This window comes from Acomys minous, assembly GCF_964271855.1.
Source record: "Acomys minous genome assembly, chromosome: 12".
Classification (NCBI taxonomy): domain Eukaryota; kingdom Metazoa; phylum Chordata; class Mammalia; order Rodentia; family Muridae; genus Acomys; species Acomys minous.
This window is the reverse complement of record NC_140493.1, coordinates 100426547-100449896: the sequence shown is the minus strand read 5'-3', so window position 1 is coordinate 100449896 and position 23350 is coordinate 100426547. Positions and strand designations below refer to the sequence as shown.

Below are 23350 nucleotides of genomic sequence, written 5' to 3'. Positions count from 1 at the left end.
CCCCTCGAGCCCCGGCTGGCACTCAACGCTGTTGCCATGACGACGCTCCCGGTTACGTCTATCACTGTCCCTGGTCCGAGGGGGCGGGAATTTTCGTCCTACCGGCGGTTCTCATGGAAGGGGCGGAAACAACCCCCCTGGCTATTCCCCGCCTCCGAGAAATGGCCCCCAGCAAGCAGCCCGTTGCTATAGTAACGGTCTAGCCCACTGCGCAAGCGCCGAGCTCGAGCTTTAGCTAGTCCCGCCCTTAGCGGTTTCCAGGCTTAATCTTCTGCTATCCCAAAACTAGAATGTGGAAGCTGCTGCTTCCGGGCTTTCTACTCAGTAGCTTGTGAACACTTTAGAGACTGAAGAGAAAGAATAAGAAAAAGCCAAAAGCGATGGACCTACTGGACAGTGTTCACAGAAAAGTCTATCTGTTGTTATTGGGTCTGTTGGGTGAACAGACATCACCCAAAGCAAGCAAAATTTACCCTTGTTTAGCTCACACTATGTCAGTGAATGAGGATGAATTATTCAGAACAAGGAACAATATATTTTCATTCGGTATTTAGAACCATCATAAGTCTTAAAACACTAACCCTGCAAGGTCCTGACCTGAAATGTACAAGCTTTCTGTTTACCACTCTGTACAGAATAGTACCATCAAGAAGAGGGGGGCAGGGGGGGGGAGATAGAATCAGGAAGTCTCACGGACCTCAGGGCAGTCTACATTGCTGTGTGATGGTGTTCTTTGATCATTTATGTTTCTGGAAGCTCTGAACTGTGTGCTTTAAAATACCAACAGAAACAAAATTTACATTGTAAAAATACTCCTTTAAATGAAATTCAGTATGCCACCATTTTTCATCTAATTTCACAAGTGAATTCTTGCTGCAGAATCTTTGTGATGCTCTCAGTATGGTGCCAAAACTAACACAAGCACAGCTTGAAGCACCTCTTCAACCTTCCATGAGGAAAGTAGAAGAGTCACTTGTTTATAATTAGTTATTTTCAGCTTCCAGAACAAAACCACACTCTTTTCAAGGTGCGCTTTCAAGTCCACCTCACTGGAAGAAACACCAACAGCTTCAGTTCGTGCTACAGAAAAGAAAGGATGCAAAATGCTTTCAAGAATATTTGCTTTCCAGGGCCTGCCTGGCGCAGGGTGGCACACTCCTTTAATCTCAGCACTCAGGAGACAGAGGCAAGTGGATCTCTATGAGTTCAAGGCCAGCCTGGTCTACAAAACAAGTCCGGGACTGCCAGGGCTACAGAGAGAAACCTTGTCTCGAAAATAATTAATTAATTAATTAATTAAAAAGAATATTTGGTTTCCAAGAACACATTTTGAGCAAACTCACAGCTGAGCAATGACCCACAGTACAGATCATTTTGTACTGAGAGTCAGATTGTAAAACCCAAGTATGCAGAGATGAAACTAGTCAGAGGTGGAGCTTGCTGATCAAAGGACATGGAGTTAGTTCCAAGTAGGGATAAGAAATTCAGAAGTACAACGCGGGGGCTTTAGGCGGTAACTGTGTGTTGTGCTTTTTGAAGGGCAATTTTTAAATGACATGTATGTACAGAAAATTCAGCAGTGTGCAACGAACCCACTCAATGGCAAGTTCTTTGGCCTTTGCCTTTTCCAGCTTGGAGATACAAGCCATAGATTTTGGACCCAGAATACTGTCACCTCAGTGGCGGCAGACCTCATTGTATCTGTCATTGTAATTGGTCCGTGACAGTTTCCAGCAGCTTAGCCGGAGCATTGGTGTCTTACGCATCAATCTGTATGAAGACAGCTGTGGACCAGCCACCCCAGCCCGGCTTTCTCTTTGATGATGTAGCCAGGGATCCCCATCTTATGAGACAAGACAGGCACAAAGCCCACCAACTCAATGGGGTCCACATCGTGTCCAGTCATCAAGAATAGAGCTTTCTAATTCTCTGCCAAGGTAGTAGCCATATTGGCTCCTGCTAGAAGGACAGGTGGTTTATTAGTGAGAACATCCCTTTGGCCAGCAGCTTTCTTCCCAGCACCTGCTGGCAGCCTTAGCTTCTTCTCCCGCCTCACTGGGATATACCTGGGTGCCTATGTCAGTGAACTGGTCAATCAAAGGAGGTACTTTGAGCCCCTTATAGTGGGTGGATTTTGCCCTTACAGGTGGTAAGGTCTCTTTTGAGCCGGTTGTCTTATCCAATGCTGAGCTTCTTAGGCCCTTTTCTCAAAGGATTTGCCTTTTTGAGGGCTTCCTACTTTATGATGGTGGGACGGGAGCCATCTTCTTCTTCTTGACTTTTTTTTTTTTTTAAACTTTGGGCATCTTGCTTGGCTGGAGCAAAGAGTATATATTGTATTCTTGAAAATTCCACTCAATGGCGCATGCCTTTAATCCCAGCACTTGGGAGGCAGAGGCAGGTGGATCGCTGTGAGTTCGAGGCCAGCCAGGTGTACAAAGGGAGTCCAGGACAGCCAAGGCTATACAGAGAAACACTGTCTTGGAAAACCAAAAAGGAGAGAGAGAGAGAGAGAGAGAGAGAGAGAGAGAGAGAGAGAGTTCCACTCAAGGTATATTGCTGTAGTATTGTTGTAAAATGGATAAGTACACAAAGTAATGTATATGCTAACTTGCTCAAATTAACCAGTCCATGTTGCATGTATATTATAAAACATTGTGTGGTACCAATAAATGCATATGGTTTTTAGCTATTATGAAAACACAAGAGTTGCAGAAATAACTCAGTGGGTAACTTAAGTGCTTGTTTGGGCTTGAGGAGCATAGTTCAAATCCCCTAGCAGGTGGGTATGGGTCCCACCTATAATTCCAGTATTCAGAAGGCAAGGACAGGCTCCCCATAGCACAATGGCTAGCTATACAAGATGCCTAGATGAGCCCTGGGTTCAGATGGGGCAGCCTGCCTCAATAAATAAGGCAGAGTAATAAAGGAAGGCTCCCAACATCAGCCCTCAGGAACACACACACATGCATGCACACGCATGCATGCACGCATGCCTGCAAACATGCATACACACATGCAATCGCATCGCATACACATGTTTTCCAAGGGGAGGAAAGGGACAAAGAAAAAAATGTAAGTCAAGTCCATTGTAGAGGGAATGAGGGAAAGAATTCTACTCCTTAATATCTACCTTCAAATCGCTCCAAAAATAACTCTTGGAAAATATTCATGTAGACCAGAATTATGATAGCTCACTTTTCTTTTCTGTAATATTTTGAGGCCAAAGTTTCAAAAACTTCAATGTGAAATTTTCTAGTCATTTTGATGGAATTTGAGTGATAATTATAATTATAATATACAATATATATAATATAGTTATATTATATTATAATTATATACAATATAATATAATAAATATAATTATAATGCACAAAATTATAATATACAAAAATAAGTGTTACTGACTTTGAATCACTGTAGTGGACTATCAATTATAGCCATTCTTTATCAAGAATAATCAAGAATTAGCTACAAACAGAAATGGAGTTTTAATTTAATAAGCTAAGAGTTTACAAATGCATGTTTTTTCAGATTTTGTATCCATGCTATTGTAGGTAAATTGGAAAATACTAAGATGTTTTAAAGAAGAAATTAACATAATTTTATCATTAAAAAAAAACCAGGATTAGCATGTATATACTTATGCATATGTTCAAATTTCTATCTATGTGTTACACAACCATTTTGAACTTTACCTTCTCATCCCGCTGTATGGATAAAACATAACTTGCTTAATTTTCTCCTGTCATTACTAATCCTAGTTCTCACAATACTTCTGTAATAAAAGTCTTGTTGTAGTGTTAGTAACCACCATATGAAAGATTTATTTCTCTCGGTGTAGTGCTTGTGTTTAGTCTCAGCACTTGGGAGGCAGAGGCAGGTAGATCTCTGTGAATTCAAGGCCAGCCTATTAAATATGAAAAATAAGATTCCGGGTAACAGATATGATATGGAGAAGTTTATTGTAGAAGCATGAGAGAGCAGGAAATGGGGAGGGGTGCCCCAGAAAGAAAGAGAGAGAGAGAGACAGCAAGAGAGAGGTGGGTTTGCCCTTGTGATATCCTGGGCAGCTCCCACACCTAGTGGCGGGTAGGTGATGTCATCATAGGTTGCTAAGCAGACTGGGGGAGGTATGCTAACCCAGCCTAGTCTACAAAGTAAGTTCCACAACAATCAAGACTGTTACCCAAAGAAACCCTGTCTGAAAAAAACAAAAACAAAAATCAAACAAACAAAAACTCAAAACAACAAAAAAAATTATTTCATGTATGTGTGTGGTACATATATGTATATGTTTGTGCTCACATGTGTGGTATGTACAGAGGTCAGAAGTCAATGACAGGTGCCTCCCTCAATCGCTTCCCACCTTAGTTTGTAAGACACTTTTGGGGCCTGCGTTTCATTGGCTGAGTCATCTTTGCAGCCTATGTAAGAGATGTTCAGTGGATATTTATTTTTAAAAAGCATTGAGGCTTTCCCCCAAATTACTCTTTAAACTGTTTTTGCAAATCTGGAAGCCACATAGAAGTCTAGAGAGTGTCAGAGCCACATTAACAGCTCCTTGCCTCTGTGCGAACTGTACCTTTAAAAACAAATAGTATCACTTCTTGCGGGCGTGGGCGTGGTGGCGCACGCCTTTAATCCCAGCACTGCAGAGGCAGGTGGATCGCTGTGTGTTCGAGGCCAGCCTGGTCTACAAAGCGAGTCCAGGACAGCCATGGCTAACACAGAGAGACCCTGTCTCGAAAAATCCAAAACAAAAACAAACAAACAAACAACAAAAAAACCCAAAACCCAAAAAACAAAAACAAATAGTATCACTTCTTAATTGGCATTTTCTACTCCTTGAGAATGCCAGTGTTTCCTGTTAGCCCTTTTTAGTCTTCTGGATCTAGTAGATTCTTTTCTGCTCTCTGTCCTTTTGAGGAACTGACTTGAGCATGAGATTGGGTGGTGGTTTGAATGAGGATAGACCCACAAATCTGTGGGTCCTGGTGAGGGAGTGTTGGGGAGCCTTAGGGGGTGTGGCCTTGTTGGAGGAGGCGTGTCACTGGGGGTGGGCTTTGAGGTTTCAGTCTCCCTCTGCCTGCTCAGCTCCAGCACCAGGAGCGCCACAATGCTTCCCACCGCGTGAACTAACCCTCCGAAACTGTAAGCAAGCCCCAAATTCAATCCTTCTTTCACAAGGCTTACCTGGGTCACCGTGTCTCTTCACAGCAATAGAAGAGTAGCTAAGACAGATAGACTGACAAAGATCTTCTGCATTAAAAAAAAAAAAAAAAAAGAACTAGCTGTCACTAGCTCTTAACACCTTACTTTTGTGTAAAGCTAATAGTTTGTACAACCAAATTTTAGCCATGATTCACCAGTTAGGTTTTTTTTAGCTTTTATTACCCGTATTTATCCCCATTCCCCAACTGTGTGTGGGTGTGTGTGTGGGTGTGAGAGAGAGAGAGAGAGAGAGAGAGAGAGAGACAGACAGACAGACAGACAGACAGACAGACAGACAGACAGACAGTGTGCATGTGTGTTTGTGTGGAATGGCAGCCAGAGAACAACTCATAAGAGTTGCTTGGTTGGAAGGGTCAAACTCAGGTCACTAGGCTTGGCAGCCAATGCCTTTACTCCCTGAGATATCTTGCTCGTTCCTCCATTTCCTATTCTTAAAATATTAGAGTGAAATCTTGAATGCCTCAACTATCTAGATGGGAAGCAATTTACAAATACTAAGAATCATTCCTGTGTTGTTACTATATAAACATATCAGAGATAAATATCAGAACAGCCCCCATACCCAGTAAATCCCTTAAATTGGATGGGAAATGATTTAGAACTATTTAGAAACCACGAAAGTATGAATTACACCACAGACTGGTGAAGTTTAAAGAGAGCAGAGAGTAAAAGGCACATTTTCTCTTCCTCATTCATAATGATCGAAAAGGTCACTGCTTTTAGTACAGCGACTCTGGCCTCCTTAATTTAAGCCAGAGCCAAGCAATATTCACCACTTCGTTCCTACTTCAGCTGCTCATCCCAGCTTCTTGAAGAAACTCAAGCTGTAGGTTAGTAACAGGAAAGCCTGGCTCTGCTTCTGCCCCTCCAACAGTCTCCTGTCACCGTGGCCAGTGTCGCAACACAGGCGACACCAGTCAGCAAGGCACTCCAGTCTCCCCTGCACAATGATCTTTCCTGTCAAGCTGTAGGGCACCAAGGCTGCAACATCCCCTCTTTCAAGCGCAGCCACTTCCAGGAAGCCACTGAGGATTATTAGATCACAATCAGAAGCACAGCCAGGGTGCAGAGGCCGACGCTGTGAAGTCTGGGTATCTGGGTTCTGAGGCTCCGTTCTGACGTGAGGTAGAAATCCATTATACACCTCTGGCTTCTGACATGATGGAGATGGTACACAGGGAAATTTTTCTCAGCACCTGACACAAGGACGTTTCAATTTCTCGTCTTCCCCCAAGTCCTTTGTGAACATTTCCAGACCCACTGTAATGGCTGATCTTGGCTGCTGACTGGACTCTATCTGCAGTCAATGAAAACCCATGATGCCGAGCATGCCTGGGAGAGATTTTCTAATCGGAGTATTTGAGGGAGAAATATCCACCTCAGATCTGGAAGAAGGAAACTGCTGTTTACCTGGGTGCCCTCATTCTCACTGGAACGTTCCGCTGGGCTGCTGCTGAGGCGCTCCTCTGCCTGTATTAGAACCAACTTCTTCAGGAGTACAGTGCCGACTGAAGCCCAGCAGCTCTCCAGGAATCCTCTCGGACTCCAGCACCAGGAGTGCTGAGACAGCCAGCCTCCTGTGGACTGAGCACCTACCAAATTCTCAGCCTTTCCATCATGACTCCGCCATTGTTGGACAACCCAGAGGACAGTCTGTATTCCATCATAAGTCAGCCATTGTTCGATTACCCAGAGGACAGCCTGTAAGCCAGTCTAACAAATCCTGTTATCAGCATCATCATTATTGGCGAAAGATTTGTAAAAGTGTACATGTATGTATCTATATTGTATACTCGGGCTAACAATTGTGTTCCTTTAGGCAACTCTAACATGCCCAGTAAATGCCACTAGGAGGCAGCAATAACACATAGAAAAACTTTTTCATCCTCTCTCTCTCTCTCTCTCTCTCTCTCTCTCTCTCTCTCTCTCTCTCTCTCCCCCCCCCCAATCCCACTCTCTCTGTCTCTGTGTATCTATCTATCTATCTATCTATCTATCTATCTATCTATCTATATCTTGGAAAAGGAGGAACTGCTCCTTGTACCAGAACAATAGAAACAGTGACTTAAGGACAAGACTCTGTTCACTGATGACCTGCAGGGTGTAAAACGAAATGCCTGAGTCCAGCCTGGTGGTGCATGCCTTTAATCTCAGCACTCGGGAGGCAGAGGCAGGCAGATCTGCCTGCCTCTGTCTCCCAAGTGTTGGGATTAAAGGCGTGTGCTACCACACCTGGTGCTACTTTTCTTTTTATCGAAGCAAACTACCCAGAGGGGGAAATCATCCTAAGGGAGGAAGAGCTCCTCTGTACTCGTGCTTTCAAAGGAATCTCAGACTGTCAAGGTGGGGAAGGCAAGACTGAGTGGCTCTATGCACAGCAGCAGGAGTACGAAGCCTCTGCTTGTTCACATTGTTCAGCCGGGTAAAGGTTAAATTCACGGCCTATGGTAGTATTTTCTCAGGTCCAACAGGCTTGGGCATCCCCTCACCTGTTGCCATGACATTTGAAATACATGTAATTTTTCTTTGGCTCAACTTGGTGCTTGCTCCTTTCCTCAGCAGACACCCCATATTCCTGGCATTTCCAACATTCCTGGAGACTAAAAGCCTTAGTTTCACCATCAGAGTTTCACCCATTGACTCCTCAGGTCAATAGGCAGGGAATATGATCCTACTACATACACACTGCCTGGACCAAATGACTTTTCTCTGGAACCCTGGTGCAGGCTGCATTTCCTCGTAGCTCTTGCATTCTACAAACAGGGAAAACCAGTGCCATGTGGGTGACACTAAGTTCCACTGCCAGCTTGAGACATAGCTGGGGCCCCTTGGGCCATGGATGCACAGCTCTGTGCACAGCAGCATGAGTGTGAAGCATCTGCTTGTTCCCATGACAGCAGGAGAACCCAGTAAAGAAATAGCCACTGTACAGAGTAGGGATGTGAGCAGACAAGAGACAGATGGAGATGGTGCTGGACAGAACTTGAGAGCCTACATCCATTGCACTCATGAATTTAAACTGGGATCTATCACACGGTTGTGACTTTTGCTTTGCTCCCAGCTGCACTCAGCTTCTTAGGTGCAGGCATAGGAATGGGAAAGAGAGCCTTGAGTGATAAAATGGAAAAAGAGAAGGACAAAGGAGTAGGACATACTCAGAGGGAGGATGCCAAAGGCAGATGTTAGGATGAGAACAAGTAAGGGGAGATGTTTGTGGCATCATGTAAACACAGCATCAAGGATTCTGGTCCAGTTCTGTGGGCCTGGAAGCCTGCATCTATTCCTTTGTGGCCACGATTGTTAAACTCAAGGAAGCACAATTAACTATCTATCTAGGAACTGCATCATCAATATCGATTTCAAGGCTGTCTCGGGAATGGTGGGAAGCACAGTTTTTGATTCTTTGTAGTGAGTTAGATAGATAGTACTGGCTTGGAGGTCTGTAAAAAAGTGTTATAGTGTAACAGGGCTGCCCTGCTGAGTGTCAGGCTTCCCACATCACAGCTGAGAACCAAAGATGTTTCTGGTACTTGGATCTCTTAACATAACTAAACCCAGCCAGGTGTGGTAGCTCAGGCCTTTAATTCCAGCACTCTGGAGGCAGAATCAGGTGGATCTCTGTGAGTTCGAGGCCAATCTGATCTATAAAGACAGTTCCAAGACAGCCAGGGCTTTTACACAGAGAAACCCCATCTTGAAAACTACCCCTCGCCCACAAAAGCATAAAACCACCATGCCATATGGAGTCACACTGTAAAGACCAAGGTGATTCAGTAACTTTATTTTGCTCTTTCAGTTGGATTCCTCAGACAAGCAGAGATACAAACATGACATTCTGAAAATGACTTCAGCATGGTGTCACCTCTGATGCATCTGTTTTCCAGAAAGCCAGAGAGCTGTGCTCTGTCGGAGGAGGGGAAAAGATAACAAGAGAGACAATCATTTCTTCAATTTCCTAAATAGCTCATCCAAATCAAATACATCTTACACATGTGTTGAATAAATTTAATTCTAGGAATAAATTTGCTTAGTATGAGGTGTCAGTGGTGGGAGAAAACAAATGGGCAAGGATCAGCCATTTATTTCCAAGAAAGAAAATGAAAGGTTTTATATAACTCTGACAGGCAAGATTAAAAGGGGAAAATCATATCCGCCTTTTATTTCTTCTCTATGGCATCAAGAGTGCTGCCTCTGTCTGAAGACCATAAGGAAAATCAGCCTGAAAAAAATATAGCAATGCAATTCTGATTTTTTAGATTATCCCCTTCTAGTAGTTTCTCTACTGATTTGTACTAAGCCTATAGCACTTTGTTGATTTTTAGATTTAACCTATCGCTAGGATTCTTCTATCTTTTATTGTATTTTTATTTGTGTGTGTATGCATGCATGCACATGTGTACACACACACACACACACACACACACACACGAGCTTGGAGACTAGATCTCAACATTGGGTGTTTACCTCTGTCACTGTCCACTTTATTTTTTGAGACAGGGTCTCTCACTGAACCTGGAGCTCACTGGTTGACTGACAGACAGTGAGCTCCAGAAATCTACTCACTACCTCCCAGCTGTTCTACCCAGCCCTGGGGTTGTAAGCTGAGTACCAAGGCCAGCTCTTTAATAGGTTCTGGGATACAAACTCAGTCCCGTGTACATGTGCCACGGGCAATTTACCAACAGACTCATCTCTTTCGCCCAGGTTCTTCTATCTCCCACGCAATAACAACTTATTCAGTAAGGTTCTAACTCTTTGTAATTGTGAAAATGTCACTGGTCGAGCACTGATCTTATGCCATGTAGAAAATTTATATTAGTTAGGGCTGGGATGATGGTGTGGTGGCTAAGTGTGCTTGCTGCCTATGTGTGGGAACGTGAGTTCAAATCCCAGAAACCATGTAAAAAAAAAAATAGGCCTGGCCACACACAAATGCCAGTAACACTGTTTTGTGAGGGCTGGAGACAGGAGGCTCACTGGGCCTTCTGAGTACCAGCCTAGCTCCAGACTGAGAGGTTCTGTCTAAAAGTTAAAAAAGGCAGAGAATGATCAAGTAAGACACATAGTGTCTCTCTCTAGCCTACACATGTAAACCCAGGCACATATACCTGCACAATACACCACACACACACACACACACACACACACACACACACACACACTAAAACACCTCTATCAATTGAACCAACCTCATGAGGCCTTTCTTATTCACCATTTCTGTTTCCTTCTGTCTCGAGTGATGAGTTCTCAGACTCCGCCCCTCAGCTACATCTATTCTCAATCACTGTCTCCCCAGCTGTCAATGCACGGCCATCCGTGGGTTTGTAAACCTAGAGCCAGAAGTGAGTACATCCTCTCTTGGCTTTTCATTCCTAGCAATGAAGACTACAAAAGCCCTGAACCCAAGGTTAGCATTACATTCTACACACCAACCAGCATCCACTTCCGAATCTCACACAAGAACACTGGCATCTTTCCCAACACATTTTACTCTAGTAAACCTTTGCCCTAAAGAATTCCTCTCAAATTGGGCATTTCTGAAGGCAAGAAAAAAAACCCACTGGATCTATACACTAATCACCATCATTGTCATCATCAGTCCTCTAAAATGTAGAATAAAGAAATGATAAGTGATTGTCTTATCCAGTATCTGACTCTTCACATTTTCACACTAAACTTAACACAAGACGGCATGATTCACCTCAACGGTCCTCAAGGAAACCTACAACCTCAAGGTTCAGTGAAAAGAACTGGAAAGCAAAATGTGCATGGAAGCCAAAAAGCTATAAGCAGCTCTCTGCTTTATCTGATATTCTCCCGTCAGACATCTTTATATATATATTAAAAAAAACCCAGTAGCCAAATAGATTTAGCTTCCCATGGTCACTCTATAATCTAAATGCTGTTGATAGTGAGGGCCAAGCGGTCCACAGCAGCCTTACCCTTGAAACATTTGGGGATTTCGATGGTGCCATCTATGCACGTAGCCTTCTCGGTGTAGCTGCATTTCTTCTCCTTATTTTTGCAGTAGAAGGAAACCTCGTCACCATGCATCATGCCATTCTTAAACTGTTCCTGGATCTTCACTCTCTTTCCCTGGTACAGCACCGTGGCTTTCTTAATAGATATTCTGCAAGATGCTGAAAGAGAGAATCTCTGAAGTCAGGACAACAATCCATGGAGCCTCTGTTAGAGATAATATCGTTTACTTATGCTCAGCAAGATGGCTCAGTGGGTAAGGACACCCGCCACCAAGCCTCCTCATGACCTGAGACCAACCCACAGGACCCACGTGGTGGAAGAAGAAAGCTTAATTTCACCATGTTTTCCTCTCAACTCCACACAGGCACCATGATGCATGTGAGCCCACATACATACATATGCACACATGTGCACAAAATAATAAGCACATAATACGATGTTTTTTAAAAGAAGCATGTAAACTTTTGAGTTAATGGATGAGCACAGTGAGATAAATATGCCAAGACAAGAGGGTTCCAAGAAATGTGTGACATGCAATGTCATTGTGATTGACGACAGGTACTCTCTGTCAACATTACTGGCCTCCAGTAACAGTATAAGGTCAAAGCAGCAGCAGATAGTTGGGTTTTGCACTCAGATACCATTTATGGAGTGGATATACCCACCAGCTAACCACCACGAGTGGAAGCTGCTGATGGCTCACAGAGGACTCCTGATCAAAACCTTGATTCAGGAACAGCAAGAGGCTCAGTGGATAAAGGGACTTGTCACCAAGCTGGATGATCTGAGTTCAGTGCCCTTCTCCAGAATCAACTCCAGAACATCTGACCTCCTCAGGTGGGTCATGGTGCTTGTACATACACACAGACACACACACACACACACACACACACACACACACACACACACACACACATACACACACACACACATACACACAGACACACACGCAGACACACACCTCACAATAAAAAATGTAAGAAAATTTAAATGCTTTCAGCCTCTTTAATTATTTTACATGTGTGTGTGTGTGTGTGTGTGTGTGTGTGTGTGTATTTCTAAATATATAAACACAACCTGCTCAGTCCATGTAGTGCTACTTGTATGTATATAATTTCAGGGCTGACCACTTGGTATTGGATAGCCAGTTAGCAGGGGCAGGGAGGATCTTACCTGGAGATGACCCTCTCCCGCTTTCAGCTTTATTTAATTGCCTGTAGTTCTTTGTCTAGGGTTGAGGCCATGTGAAATTTCCCACTTTCATGACTATTACTGTCATCCTTGTTCAGGTCTAGTTTAAGCTGTTGACACCATGAGATACACACACACACACACACACACACACACACACACACACACACACACACAAACACACACACACACATATTTTAAAGAAGGAACTTGGTCAAAATGAAAGTTCCCAGGTCTCATTCCAGATCCATGGAATCAGACACTTCGAGGATGGAGCATAAAAATGTGTAAAAACAGGCCTCAAGGTCTGTGGAGATGGCTCAGTCAGAAAAGTGCGTATTGTATAAGCATGAGGACCAGAGTTCTGACCCCAGCAAGGATCTACATAAAAACTAGGGTGGAAAAGGAAGGCTGAAGAAGCACACAGGCAGATTGCCAGAGCTCTCTGGCCAGCCAGGAAGCCTCCAGGTTCAGTGAGCAAGCCTGTCTTAAAGACTAAGGCAGAGAGGGAAAAACATGGAGCACTGACCCCTGGCATAGACACACTTCCGTCTACACACCAGCAGGCACACATGCATACACCCATACATGCATGTACACACACACACACTCACACACACACACATACATGCATGTACACACACACATACATGCATGTACACACACACACACTCACACACACATACATGCATGTACACACACACATACATGCATGTACACACACACACACACACTCACACACACACACACAGACACATGACCCTGGGGAACTCTGATGCACAGCAAAGCCGAAGAGCCAGGCGCATCCTAGCTTTCCTCCCTGCCATCTTCTGAGATCCTGGCTTCATAAATCAATTGCACTGAAATGCCTGTCCCTGCCTCTGCTTCTAAGAGACTCCAACCATCAGCCATTCATCATTTTGGTTCAGTGCCTACTTTCCTTTTCTGTTGAAATAGTTCAGCTCGGGCAGAGATGGAGTGCTATATGGTTGTTCCTTTGCATAATCATTGCGTTATGCAAATCATGGCATTGATGGATTAAGGACAGATGCCCAACTCAAAAAACTCGACAGCACAGGGAACGGAAGCCAGCTGGCGACGGGGCTTTACCTGTTGTAGGACCAAGCCAGGTTCAAACAAGGAGATGAGAGAGGGCGCTGACATGTTGTATCTGAGTTACTCATTTGCATATTTCTTTTTTTTTTTTTTTTTAATATAACAAGCTCCCATTTCCTTGAACTAGCTTAGGTGTGTAATTGATCTTTGAAACAGAGAGAGCCTTGACAAAAAAGAGACAAAGCAGAGTGGGTGGGCAGGATGCTCAGGCAGCAGAGTTGGCTTGGTGATATAAAGCATGCACTGCTCTTCCAGAGGATCAGAGTTCAGTTCCCAGTACCTACAACTGTCTCTAACTCCAGCTTCAAGAAATCCAACTCCTCTGGTCCCTGTGGGTACCCACCCATACATTACACGTACATTACCCACATATAAATGCAGACAATTTAAAAATTAGTAAAAAAAACCCTATATTTTAAAAGGTACTAATAGGCAGACATAAAAATAAATTCAGGCAGAAACCATGGTCTTCCACCATATTACCAGTGCTTACAGAGAACCTGTTTCCTTCCTATAACTGGACCCTAAGCAACCTTCCTAAGCATGCGAATTCTCCGTGTACTACTGAGCCCTTGCGACTTTTATATGCCAATGGCTCTGAAGCAAGTGTAAACAACAAGTAAGTAGAGAGTAAATAAAACAAGCAAACGGCAATCCAGAGTGATCCACTGGGTGAATTCAGTCTGTGAAGGATGTCATCCACATTGCCATACCTTTACAGCTCGGCAGGGCGGACCAATTTCCGGTCTTGGTGCACTCCACTTCTTCCGGGCCATCCAGACTGTATGTTTCGTGGCAACCAAACTTGGCTTTGTCCTTATAAAGAAGCACCGGCTTTGCAGGATAGTTCACAAACCCGTTGTCTGGCCTCGAGGGGAAGGGGCATTTTACTTCTAAAAAGATGTTCAGTAAGACACGTTAGTAACTAACAGCACACTGTCTGATGGCGTCGGAACGGCTATGTTCTTCCTTCCGTGACACCACAGAGTCATCGGGTATTCCCGTGAGACGCAATACCTAGGTGCCCGATGCTTAATTCTGTCCCCAGAAGCCTGACTATTTAGAAAGTAGACATGGGGGCTGGAGAGATGGCTTAGAGGTTAAGGGCACTGATCTTCCAGACATCCTGAGTTCAGTTCCCAGCAACCACATGGTGGCTCACAACCATCTATAATGTGATCTGATGCCCTCTTCTGGCCTGAAGGTGTACATGTAGGCAGAGCACTGTATACATGATAATAAATAAATAATAATTTTTTTTTTTTGAAAAACAGAAAGTAAACACATTTTAAAAGTAAATAATGATGCCCTGCTAGTTCTTAGGGCTTTGAGTTTTCATCGTGAAGGGTCTTTGGCACAAACTTCTACAGCCTAAAAAGTGGGTATGAAAGAAGAGAGAGAAGGTCTCTTTTCTAATCCGTAAACCAGATTAAAAAGACCCTGAGCTGATTATACAAGTCATAGCCATCAGTAGCCCAGTTTGTAAAACCCTCATCCCTTAATCCAGGCATCTTTCCACCAGCCTCACTGCTGCCCAGCTGTCACCAGACACAGTCCGTTCATGCCTCTTTGGCTTTTCAAGTGATGCTTCCCTGCACAGCACACCTCTGAAAATACCCCCTGGTCAGTCTTAAGACTGTTCACTGTAAGATATTTAATTCATGGCAGGTTAGTGACCAACGTCATTTGCCTGTCATCCCTGGTACAACGCACACAGCCTGGCACATGGTAGACGTGCAATAGACATATAGTAGGGTGCACACCTATGATCTCAGCATCTGGGAGGCGGAGGCAGGAAGATCAGGAGTTAGAGACCCAATTCAGCTACACAGTGAGTTTAAGATCGACTGGATTGAAGCTTTCCATCCTTAAAGAAGGAGAGATGTTGCTAAGACTTTTTTTTTTTTTTTGAGAAAGGGTTTCTCTGTGTAGCCTTGGATGTCCTGGACTCACTTTGTAGGCCAGGCTGGTTTCAAACTCACAGAGATCTGCCCACCTCTGCCTCCCTAGTGCTGGGATTACAGGTGTGCGCCACCACGCCCGGCTGGATGCAGCTTTCTTAAACTATCACCCATGCATGCTGAAGTGGGCTATTCAGTGATGGAGTAACTCCTCACTTATGCCCCTGTAAGTAGCTCCCAAAAACCTCCCTAGTCCCCTAGGTTAGACTTAGGTGTGTCATTTCTTTGGTCTGTCCTCCGTGCCTGATCTGGGCTGAATAAATATTATTCATATCTTCATAGGAAAAGTCACACAAAAAGTCACACACACACACTTTCTCAAAACAAAAAAGAAGCCGGGCAGTAGTGGCTCGTGCCATTAATCCCAGCACTCAGGAGACAGAGGCAGGCAGATCACTGGGAGTTTGAGGCCAGCCTGGTCTACAGAGCAAGTCTAGGAGAGCCAAGGCTACACAGAGAAACCCTGTGAAGGAAAGAAGAAAGAAAGAAAGAAAGAAAGAAAGAAAGAAAGAAAGAGAAAGAAACCAAAAGCAAAACAAAATAGTTTGTTAAGGGAGAGAATTTGTTGGCATTTTCAACACATTCAAAGGTGTTTGTATGCTATTCTAGGTATTTTGTTTTAGCCACTTACCCCTGCATTCTGGCGACTCAGTCCAGTTTCCATGGGCTGTGCACATAACTGTGTCATTTCCAAACATGGCATGGTGTGGCAAGCATTCAAAGACAGCTTTTTCCTGATAGAGAGAGTTGTTGTTCCCAGCGGATGGCTTGTAATCCTTAAGGGTTGCAAACTTAGGAACTGGCGGTGGTGGGCAGGTGACAGCTGCAAAGAGAGATCACCGTCATCTCTACGGAAATAACTGGGGTTTTGAAATGTTCTCTTTAGAGGCAGATGGATATCTGTGCATTCAAGGTCAGCCTGGTTTCCATAATGAGACATTGTCTCAAAGGAAGGGAGGGAGGGAAGGGAAGAAAGGAGAGAGGGAGGGAGAGAGGGAAAGAAAGAAAGAAAGAAAGAAAAAGAAAGAAAGAAAGAAAGAAAGGCAGATAGAAAGAAAGAAAAACAGAAGCTCTGTGGGATGTCAAGAGGTCTCTCTATAAAAAAAATCACTCGTTGCCATACTCAGTGACCAGAGTTCAATCCACAGGACACACATAGTGGAAAGAGAGAACTGATTCTCACAGACCTCTTTGGACCTCTTACACATGTGCCAAGTAAACAAATGTAATTTAAAATTTTAAATACACTCTTTCCAGAATAAAAGAGAATATGAAAAAAATGTCAACTTTGATAACAGGATAAAAAAAAAAACAATCCATTGTTGATGACAAGTAAGAAAGTCAAATCAAATGTGCCCACCAGTCAGAAACCATGCCAACCAAGAAGCAAAGGTTGGGGCTCACCACAACATGACAAACTGTGTTAAAGGGTCTCAGCATCGGGAAGGTTGAGAACCACTGCCTTGTAGGCTCGAGGTCAAGAACCTCAGTTCACATTTGGTGAAGATGTGAACGAACCATTGCATTAATAAGTGAAGAAGAATGCACTGATGAGAAAGAGATGTCTTGGATCACTACTGGCACAAGTGCTCCTTGACAGGACCGTTGGTGAGATGAGAGTTAGAAAACTTGCCTGGCGTGGATAAGACTGTGGCCTGGCTCTCAAGCATGATGCAAAGAAAAAAAAAATTCTATTAGAGAAAGCCATCTCTTTGTTGGTTGCTTTCTTCTCTACGGCCTGAGAGGTCTTCTAACCAAACTATGGCAGGCGCTGGCAAATCAATGCCAAACCTTGCCTTTGCCAAAACAACAAGAGAGCTTTGTAGTTGACGAAAACAGCAGGTACTGGTCCACCAGGCACTGGTCTACCAGGTAGCAGATACATATGAGTTCATAATTAAAATGCTTCTAGCCCGCCATTCAAGGGCTGGTTCCTGTCTCTTCTAGAATACAGTATCCATCTGAACATCCCCTTGAGAGACCAGCCAGGCATCTCACTGAACCAGGACTGGAGGCTCTCTGGGAACAAGGAGTTTCTGGACTGTGGGGCTGGCAGTAGTAAAACCAGGAAATTTCTGGACAGACCAACTTGTCCGTGGACCCTCAAATGAGACCCAGAGACTCACGAGCACAGACGGGAAGCTCTGGGCTCCATTTTCCTTCCTCGGTGCACTTTGCAGAGTTTGTTCCATTCAGATAAAACCTGAAAATGGAAAATGTCTTAACCAATAAAGTGACCTCAGTGGCATTATAAATGTGCTGAGGACTGAACTCAAGGGCGTCAACGTGGGAAAGAGGAGTTCTCCCACTGAGACTCCCACCCTTAACTCTGCTCATTTGTTTTGAGTCAGGGTCTTACCATGTTGCCAAATAAGAAAACTCAAGGCAACCTCCCACCTTACTTTCCCTAGTAGCTGCCACTAGAGTCATGTGCTATTATACGCCCCAACATACTGACGCTTCTCCCATCTTATGGTGCTGTTTTTCTAAGGGTCTTTGTTCTTGGGACTCAGCCAAAGCTTCAGGTAAAAATCCCTGGAGGTTTCTACTGTTGGGGAGTGTAGAAGCCGTAACCCCTAAGCACCCCATTTCTAACCCGCTGGCCAAGGTGTCGGTTCTCTACATGAGGCCGAGAAGCAGCTCTCTCACAGGATGACAGAAGTGCAGCAAACTGTAATCTTCACTATCTTTGCACTTCTGGCGTGAATATGTCTAAACATTGCATGCCTTCCTTGCCAATGAAGGTACAGGCAGCAGCATCGCTGAAGCCCTGCAGCCCCCCCCCCACCCCCACCCCAGGGGCATTTGTGATCAACCCCACCAGCAACTTGACATTTCTGTGGAAAGACTCATGTTTCTCCTTCATAAATGGTGTTTCCAAGCCTTTATTCCAGAACAAAGGTCTTAAACAAAACAAAACTGTCACAGTGTACAGCAGCGAGTTCTCTACAGAGCCATATTGGTGTCGTTTCTTGTAAAACAGATGAATCGCATGACAAGAACAAGTGAGGCTGTGACACTGCATTAAATGAGCATTAAAAGAACCAGGATTGGGCTGGCAAGATGGCTCCTGGTTAAGAGCACACAGCTTAACCCGAGTTTGGGTTCTGGCACCTATGCTGAACAGCTCAACTGTAACCCCAGAACTCTTCAGATAACACTGGTATCTAAATCCACGGACCTCTGTGGGGACCCACACTCACGTGCACATAGCCACACCCCGACACTCACGTGGACACATAATTACAATTAATAAAATAAATCTGTGGTGGTTTGAATGGGAACCAGCCCCATAGGTGCATGGATTTTAATGCTCAGTCACCTGGAAATGGCGTTATTTGAAGGGATTAGGAGGTAGGGCCTTGTTGGAGAAAGTGTCACTGAGGGTGACCTTTGAGGTTTCAAAACCCCAAGACAGGCCCAGTGGCTCTCTCTTTTGGCTGCCCGAGTTTCTGGAGGTAGAACTCTCAGCTACCTCTCCATCCAGCACCATGTCTACCTGTGTGCCACCATCATGCTGATAATGGACTAAACTCTGAGACCGTAAGCCAGCCCCAATTAAATGCCTTCCTTTATAAGAGTGGCTGTGGTCATGGTGTCTCTTCACAGCCATAAAACAGTGACTATGTTCTTTAAAAAAAAAATAAGTAAGTTCTGTATCCCCCATGGCCCAGTCTTCTCCACAGAACTCCCTTCCAAGACTACCTACTCCACTGGCCAGTGAGTCTCATGACTAAAGTCCAAGCCACATCACGTTCCTATTACAGTTTAATCACATACTAAGGTCTGGCCCAGAGATGAGACGGAATTATCACTCAGGTTCACTCACTTCACTGTGTCTCCCCAGACAAGTAATTAGCGGGGGGGGGGGGGGGGGGCAGAAACTAGAGTATTGATTTCCTATTGCGGTCAACTTTATCGTCTCCACTGCTTACACCACCCATCATCATGGTGTCTGCTACAAGTTTGTGTGTCCAGCAAGTCCAACCCAGAAGCTAGAAATCAAGCGCTGGTGATGCTGTGCTCCACCCACCAGCTCCTTGGACTCACTAGAGGCCTTACCCAGGGTTACAAGAAAAGCTGATGCTGTTCGGATATTCAAAAGTTGTGTAGCGTACAGCTCCATTTTCTAAGATTCCAGCGAAAGGACACACTCTGGCTGTGATTTAAGGAGAAAAACTGGTAAATTTCTATCGATGTATAACTATGCAAACCCCCATTTCCATCTCTTGATCCAATAACTACTACTAACTATTCTAAGAAAGCAAGGAAAACGAGACATGTGATACGTGTGTAGAGATGTCTTTATTAGACAGCCTAAGTGGATGCTGTCATGGGATTGTTTTAATTAGAGAAACCAACCCACCAGCAGACCTATTGTTCAGCCAACAAAATATAGACTATAAAGGTTGTAGAAACAGTCAATTTTTAAAATATGCTGACAAAAGTAGAAAAACACAAAATTATATACACTCTTTACAATGATGCAAGAGACATCTGGAAAGTACATTGAAAATGACAATATTAGGGGCTGGAGAGAGATGACTCAGAGGTTAAGAGCACTGTCTGCTCTTCCAGAGGTCCTGAGTTCAAGTCCCAGCAACTACATGGTGGCTCATAAACTATCTATAATAAGATCTGGTTCCATTTTCTGGCAGACACTTACACATGCAGGCAGAATGCTATATACATAATAAATAAATCTTAAAAATAAATAAATAAGGGCTGGAGAGATGGCTCAGTGGTGAGGGGCACTGTCTGCTCTTCCAAAGGTCCTGAGTTCAATTCCCAGCAACCACATAGTGGCTCACAACCATCTATAGTGAGATCTGGTGCTTTCATCTGGTATGCAGGCACGCAAGCAGGCAGGCAGAATACTGTACATAATAAATAAATAAAAATTTAAAAATAAATAAGTAAAAAATTTAAAAAAATAAAATGACAATATTAGTGATCAGAGTTCTGATTTAAAGTGGTTTAAAAATCATGCTTAAGGACTAGGAGTGTAGACTGATGGTGGGACACGTGTTAGCCTACACAAGCCTCTAGATTTAATCCCTGGTGCCTCCAAAAAACCCACTTAAGACTTATAAAAATAAAAAGCAAACTCAAATCACTTGCAAAAACATATATAATTATGATAAAGGTCATATCTATATAATCAAAATAATTATAGCTCTGATTGCTTCATCTAGCTATTTTTACTACTATACATAATTGCCAAAAACTCAATCTGGATGATTGCTTAATATTTGGCTACAAAAATTAAGCTAAGAGCTGGGTGGTTCACACTTATAATCCCAGCACTCAGGAGGCAGAGGCAGGAAGATCAGGAGTTCAGGCTCATCCTCAGCGGTCTAGTACGTTTCAGGATAGACTGGAATACACGACACCAAAAAAGGCTAATATGATCATAAACCATGTTCCAAGGCATCATAAAACAATATGCTATGAAATTTATGTTATCAATGTGTAACATGTTTATATTTTATTGTAAATATATACAATTTAGGTACATTTATAGACAGTTTATTAAATATTAAATCTGATTCCATTTTGAGGCAAAGTCCAAAGATATGATCATTCCCCAAGTTCTGTTTATCCATGAATCTCTTTGGCAACAGTTTATCTGGCAGCATTTCTCCACTTGTCTTTTAACGTGTGTGTGTGTGTGTGTGTGTGTGTGTGTGTGTGTGTGTGTGTGTGTGTGTGTGCTGCTTCCCTCGCCAGTAAGTAATCAATCCAGGTCTCTCTCTCTGTGTCTCTCTCTGTCTCTGTCTCTGTCTCTGTCTCTGTCTCTGTCTCTGTCTCTGTCTCTGTCTCTCTCTCTCTCTCTCTCTCTCTCTCTCTCTCTCACTTTTCTTAGTTTCTAAATGTGCTTTTTTGTGTGTGGTGCCCTCCCCTGCTACAGCCCTGTGCTCCCTGAGCAGGATGAGATAGGTTTTTCCTCCAAATATCTAGAACCCAAATGAGAAGAGAGAACTGGAGAGAAGTTTCAGACTTACGTATACATTTCAGGGTGTTGATGGGCCACATTCCTGTGAGAGGACAGGTAAATCGTCTCATCCCTCCCCGGGATACATAGCCTGGTTTGCAGGAGTAGACAATCTGCTCCCCTGGGTCATAGGCTCTTTTTAACGGAACAACTGTAGCAAATGGTAGTTCATCTGGCTGGGGACAAGCTGAGACAGAACCCAAAAACAGATAGTTAAAAAAGAAAGTCTTTATTCACAGTTTTAAGGTCATCTAGCCAAGCAAGGGAAAGACCTCTACTGCTACAAATTATAGGTCTGCTCAATTCCGTACCCAATACTTCCTATGCAAGGTCTCATCTGACCTTAATGACCATTCGAAGGAGGCCTTACTGTTACCTACACACTACAGTGCGATGGGCTCGAAGTGGCTGACTACCCTGCCGACGAGCTTTAAGAATGGCAATACTAAAGAATAAGCAAATATCAGTGCCACATCTCCAGCAGCCACTCTGATTTGAAAGTCATCACGATTGACCCCCGACGCAAACTCATGGGCTAGAGTCATTATTTCCTCAAAGGCAAGAAGTACTCACTCCGTCCTGCAATGGCGACATGGCCGAGGAAAGCTGAGAACAGGAGGAGCGCCGGGGAAATCATCCTGGATGGGTCCCACCAGCACCACCGAAGCGATGTCTTCTGCTGAAGAGAGGTGCGCAGATACAGAAGGGCTTAAATATTAAACCGCTTTTTGGGTGTGCTTTTATTTCTGCAAACAGAAACTAAAGTTATCTGCTTTAGAAGGAGCCAAGAGAACCCCATTCTTTAATCATTTACCCCACTCTCCTGAGTCTATTGTGAAATCATTTGGTGGGTGCTTCTTTGGGCTAGCACATGTTTTTCTTAGTAGCACAAATAGGTCATTATTGCCCCTGAAGGAATCCTGACTGCTGCTGCACTGTGTGGACCTCTTATACTACTCCCTTTTGTTGTGCCTTGCTCGGTGTTTTTGGTATGTTATAGACGAGCCGCCAAAAGGTGGGAGCTCCTGTGTCACTTTGTGTTCCTGACATATGAAACTATGACAATCCTCTGTTTCTGTGGCTAGGGGGAGCAGCTCCACTATTAAAAGCACTAGTCCAAGGTGTACGTCCCCATGAAAAACTGTACCTACCAGGAAAGTGAGTAAGAGGGGAGGACATCCTATTGAGACTTTAGGTGTGAGAAGCCTGGGGGAAAGAGGAAATAGAAGGATCCAGCGGGTCCTGGAAAACTACAGGCGAGTCTGGGCCCTGGGGTCCTCCGCAAACTAGGGCAACAGCCAAGGAAAAAATAGGCAGTAAACCTCAAACCCCTACCCAGACTAGCCGATGGACAGGACATTCTCCACTGTTGAGTGGAAAAGGAGATCTAACTTTCACACAAACTCTGGTGCCCCATATTTGAACATGCCCCTTGGATGGAGATACCTGGTGGCACTCAGAGGAAAGATAATAGGTCACCAAGAAGAGACTTGGTACCCTATGAGCATATACAGGGGGAGGAGGTCCCCCTCAGACACAGACATAGGGGAGGGGAGTAGGGGGGAAGTGGGAGGAAGGGAGGAATGGGAGGATACAAGGGATGGGCTAACAACTGAGACGTAATATGAATAAATTAATTAAAAAAAAAAGCACTAACTTGCAAAGGACTTAGGTTCTGTTCCCAGCATTCATGTCAGGTGGCTCACAACCACCTGTGACGTCAGTTCTGGGGGATCATACATCCTCTAATGGTCTTCAAGGATCTACACACACAGTGCACATAAACCATACAGGCACACACATACACACACATACATGAATAAGGGTTAAAGTGTGTAAATACGTGTTCCAGTTTGCAAACAGAGGAGTC

General features: G+C 44.0%; 1 protein-coding gene across 1 annotated transcript; it reads right to left on the bottom strand.

Moving 5' to 3' along the window:
• Window positions 1-9000: 9000 nt before the first annotated feature.
• APOH (apolipoprotein H) lies at window positions 9001-22156 on the bottom strand. Its single transcript, XM_084751409.1, has 8 exons — window positions 22054-22156; window positions 21491-21667; window positions 19548-19644; window positions 17612-17688; window positions 16117-16308; window positions 14238-14417; window positions 11178-11375; window positions 9001-9138 (listed from the first exon to the last, which is right to left on the bottom strand). The coding sequence occupies exons 1-8, from the start codon at window positions 22115-22117 to the stop codon at window positions 9083-9085; spliced, it is 1041 nt and encodes a 346-aa protein (XP_084607535.1). The 5' UTR covers window positions 22118-22156; the 3' UTR covers window positions 9001-9082.
• Between the last annotated feature and the right edge of the window lie 1194 nt (window positions 22157-23350).

Excerpts from the sequence above, each read along its gene's own strand:
- APOH (XM_084751409.1), bottom strand. The coding sequence starts at position 22,117 with ATGATTTCCCCGGCGCTCCTCCTGTTCTCAGCTTTCCTCGGCCATGTC. Across the intron at positions 21,668-22,053 it reads TGTCGCCATTGCAGGACGGA|CTTGTCCCCAGCCAGATGAA; the intron begins GTGAGTACTTCT and ends GTTCTGTCTCAG. Across the intron at positions 9,139-11,177 it reads AATCCCCAAATGTTTCAAGG|AGCACAGCTCTCTGGCTTTC; the intron begins GTAAGGCTGCTG and ends CTCCTCCGACAG.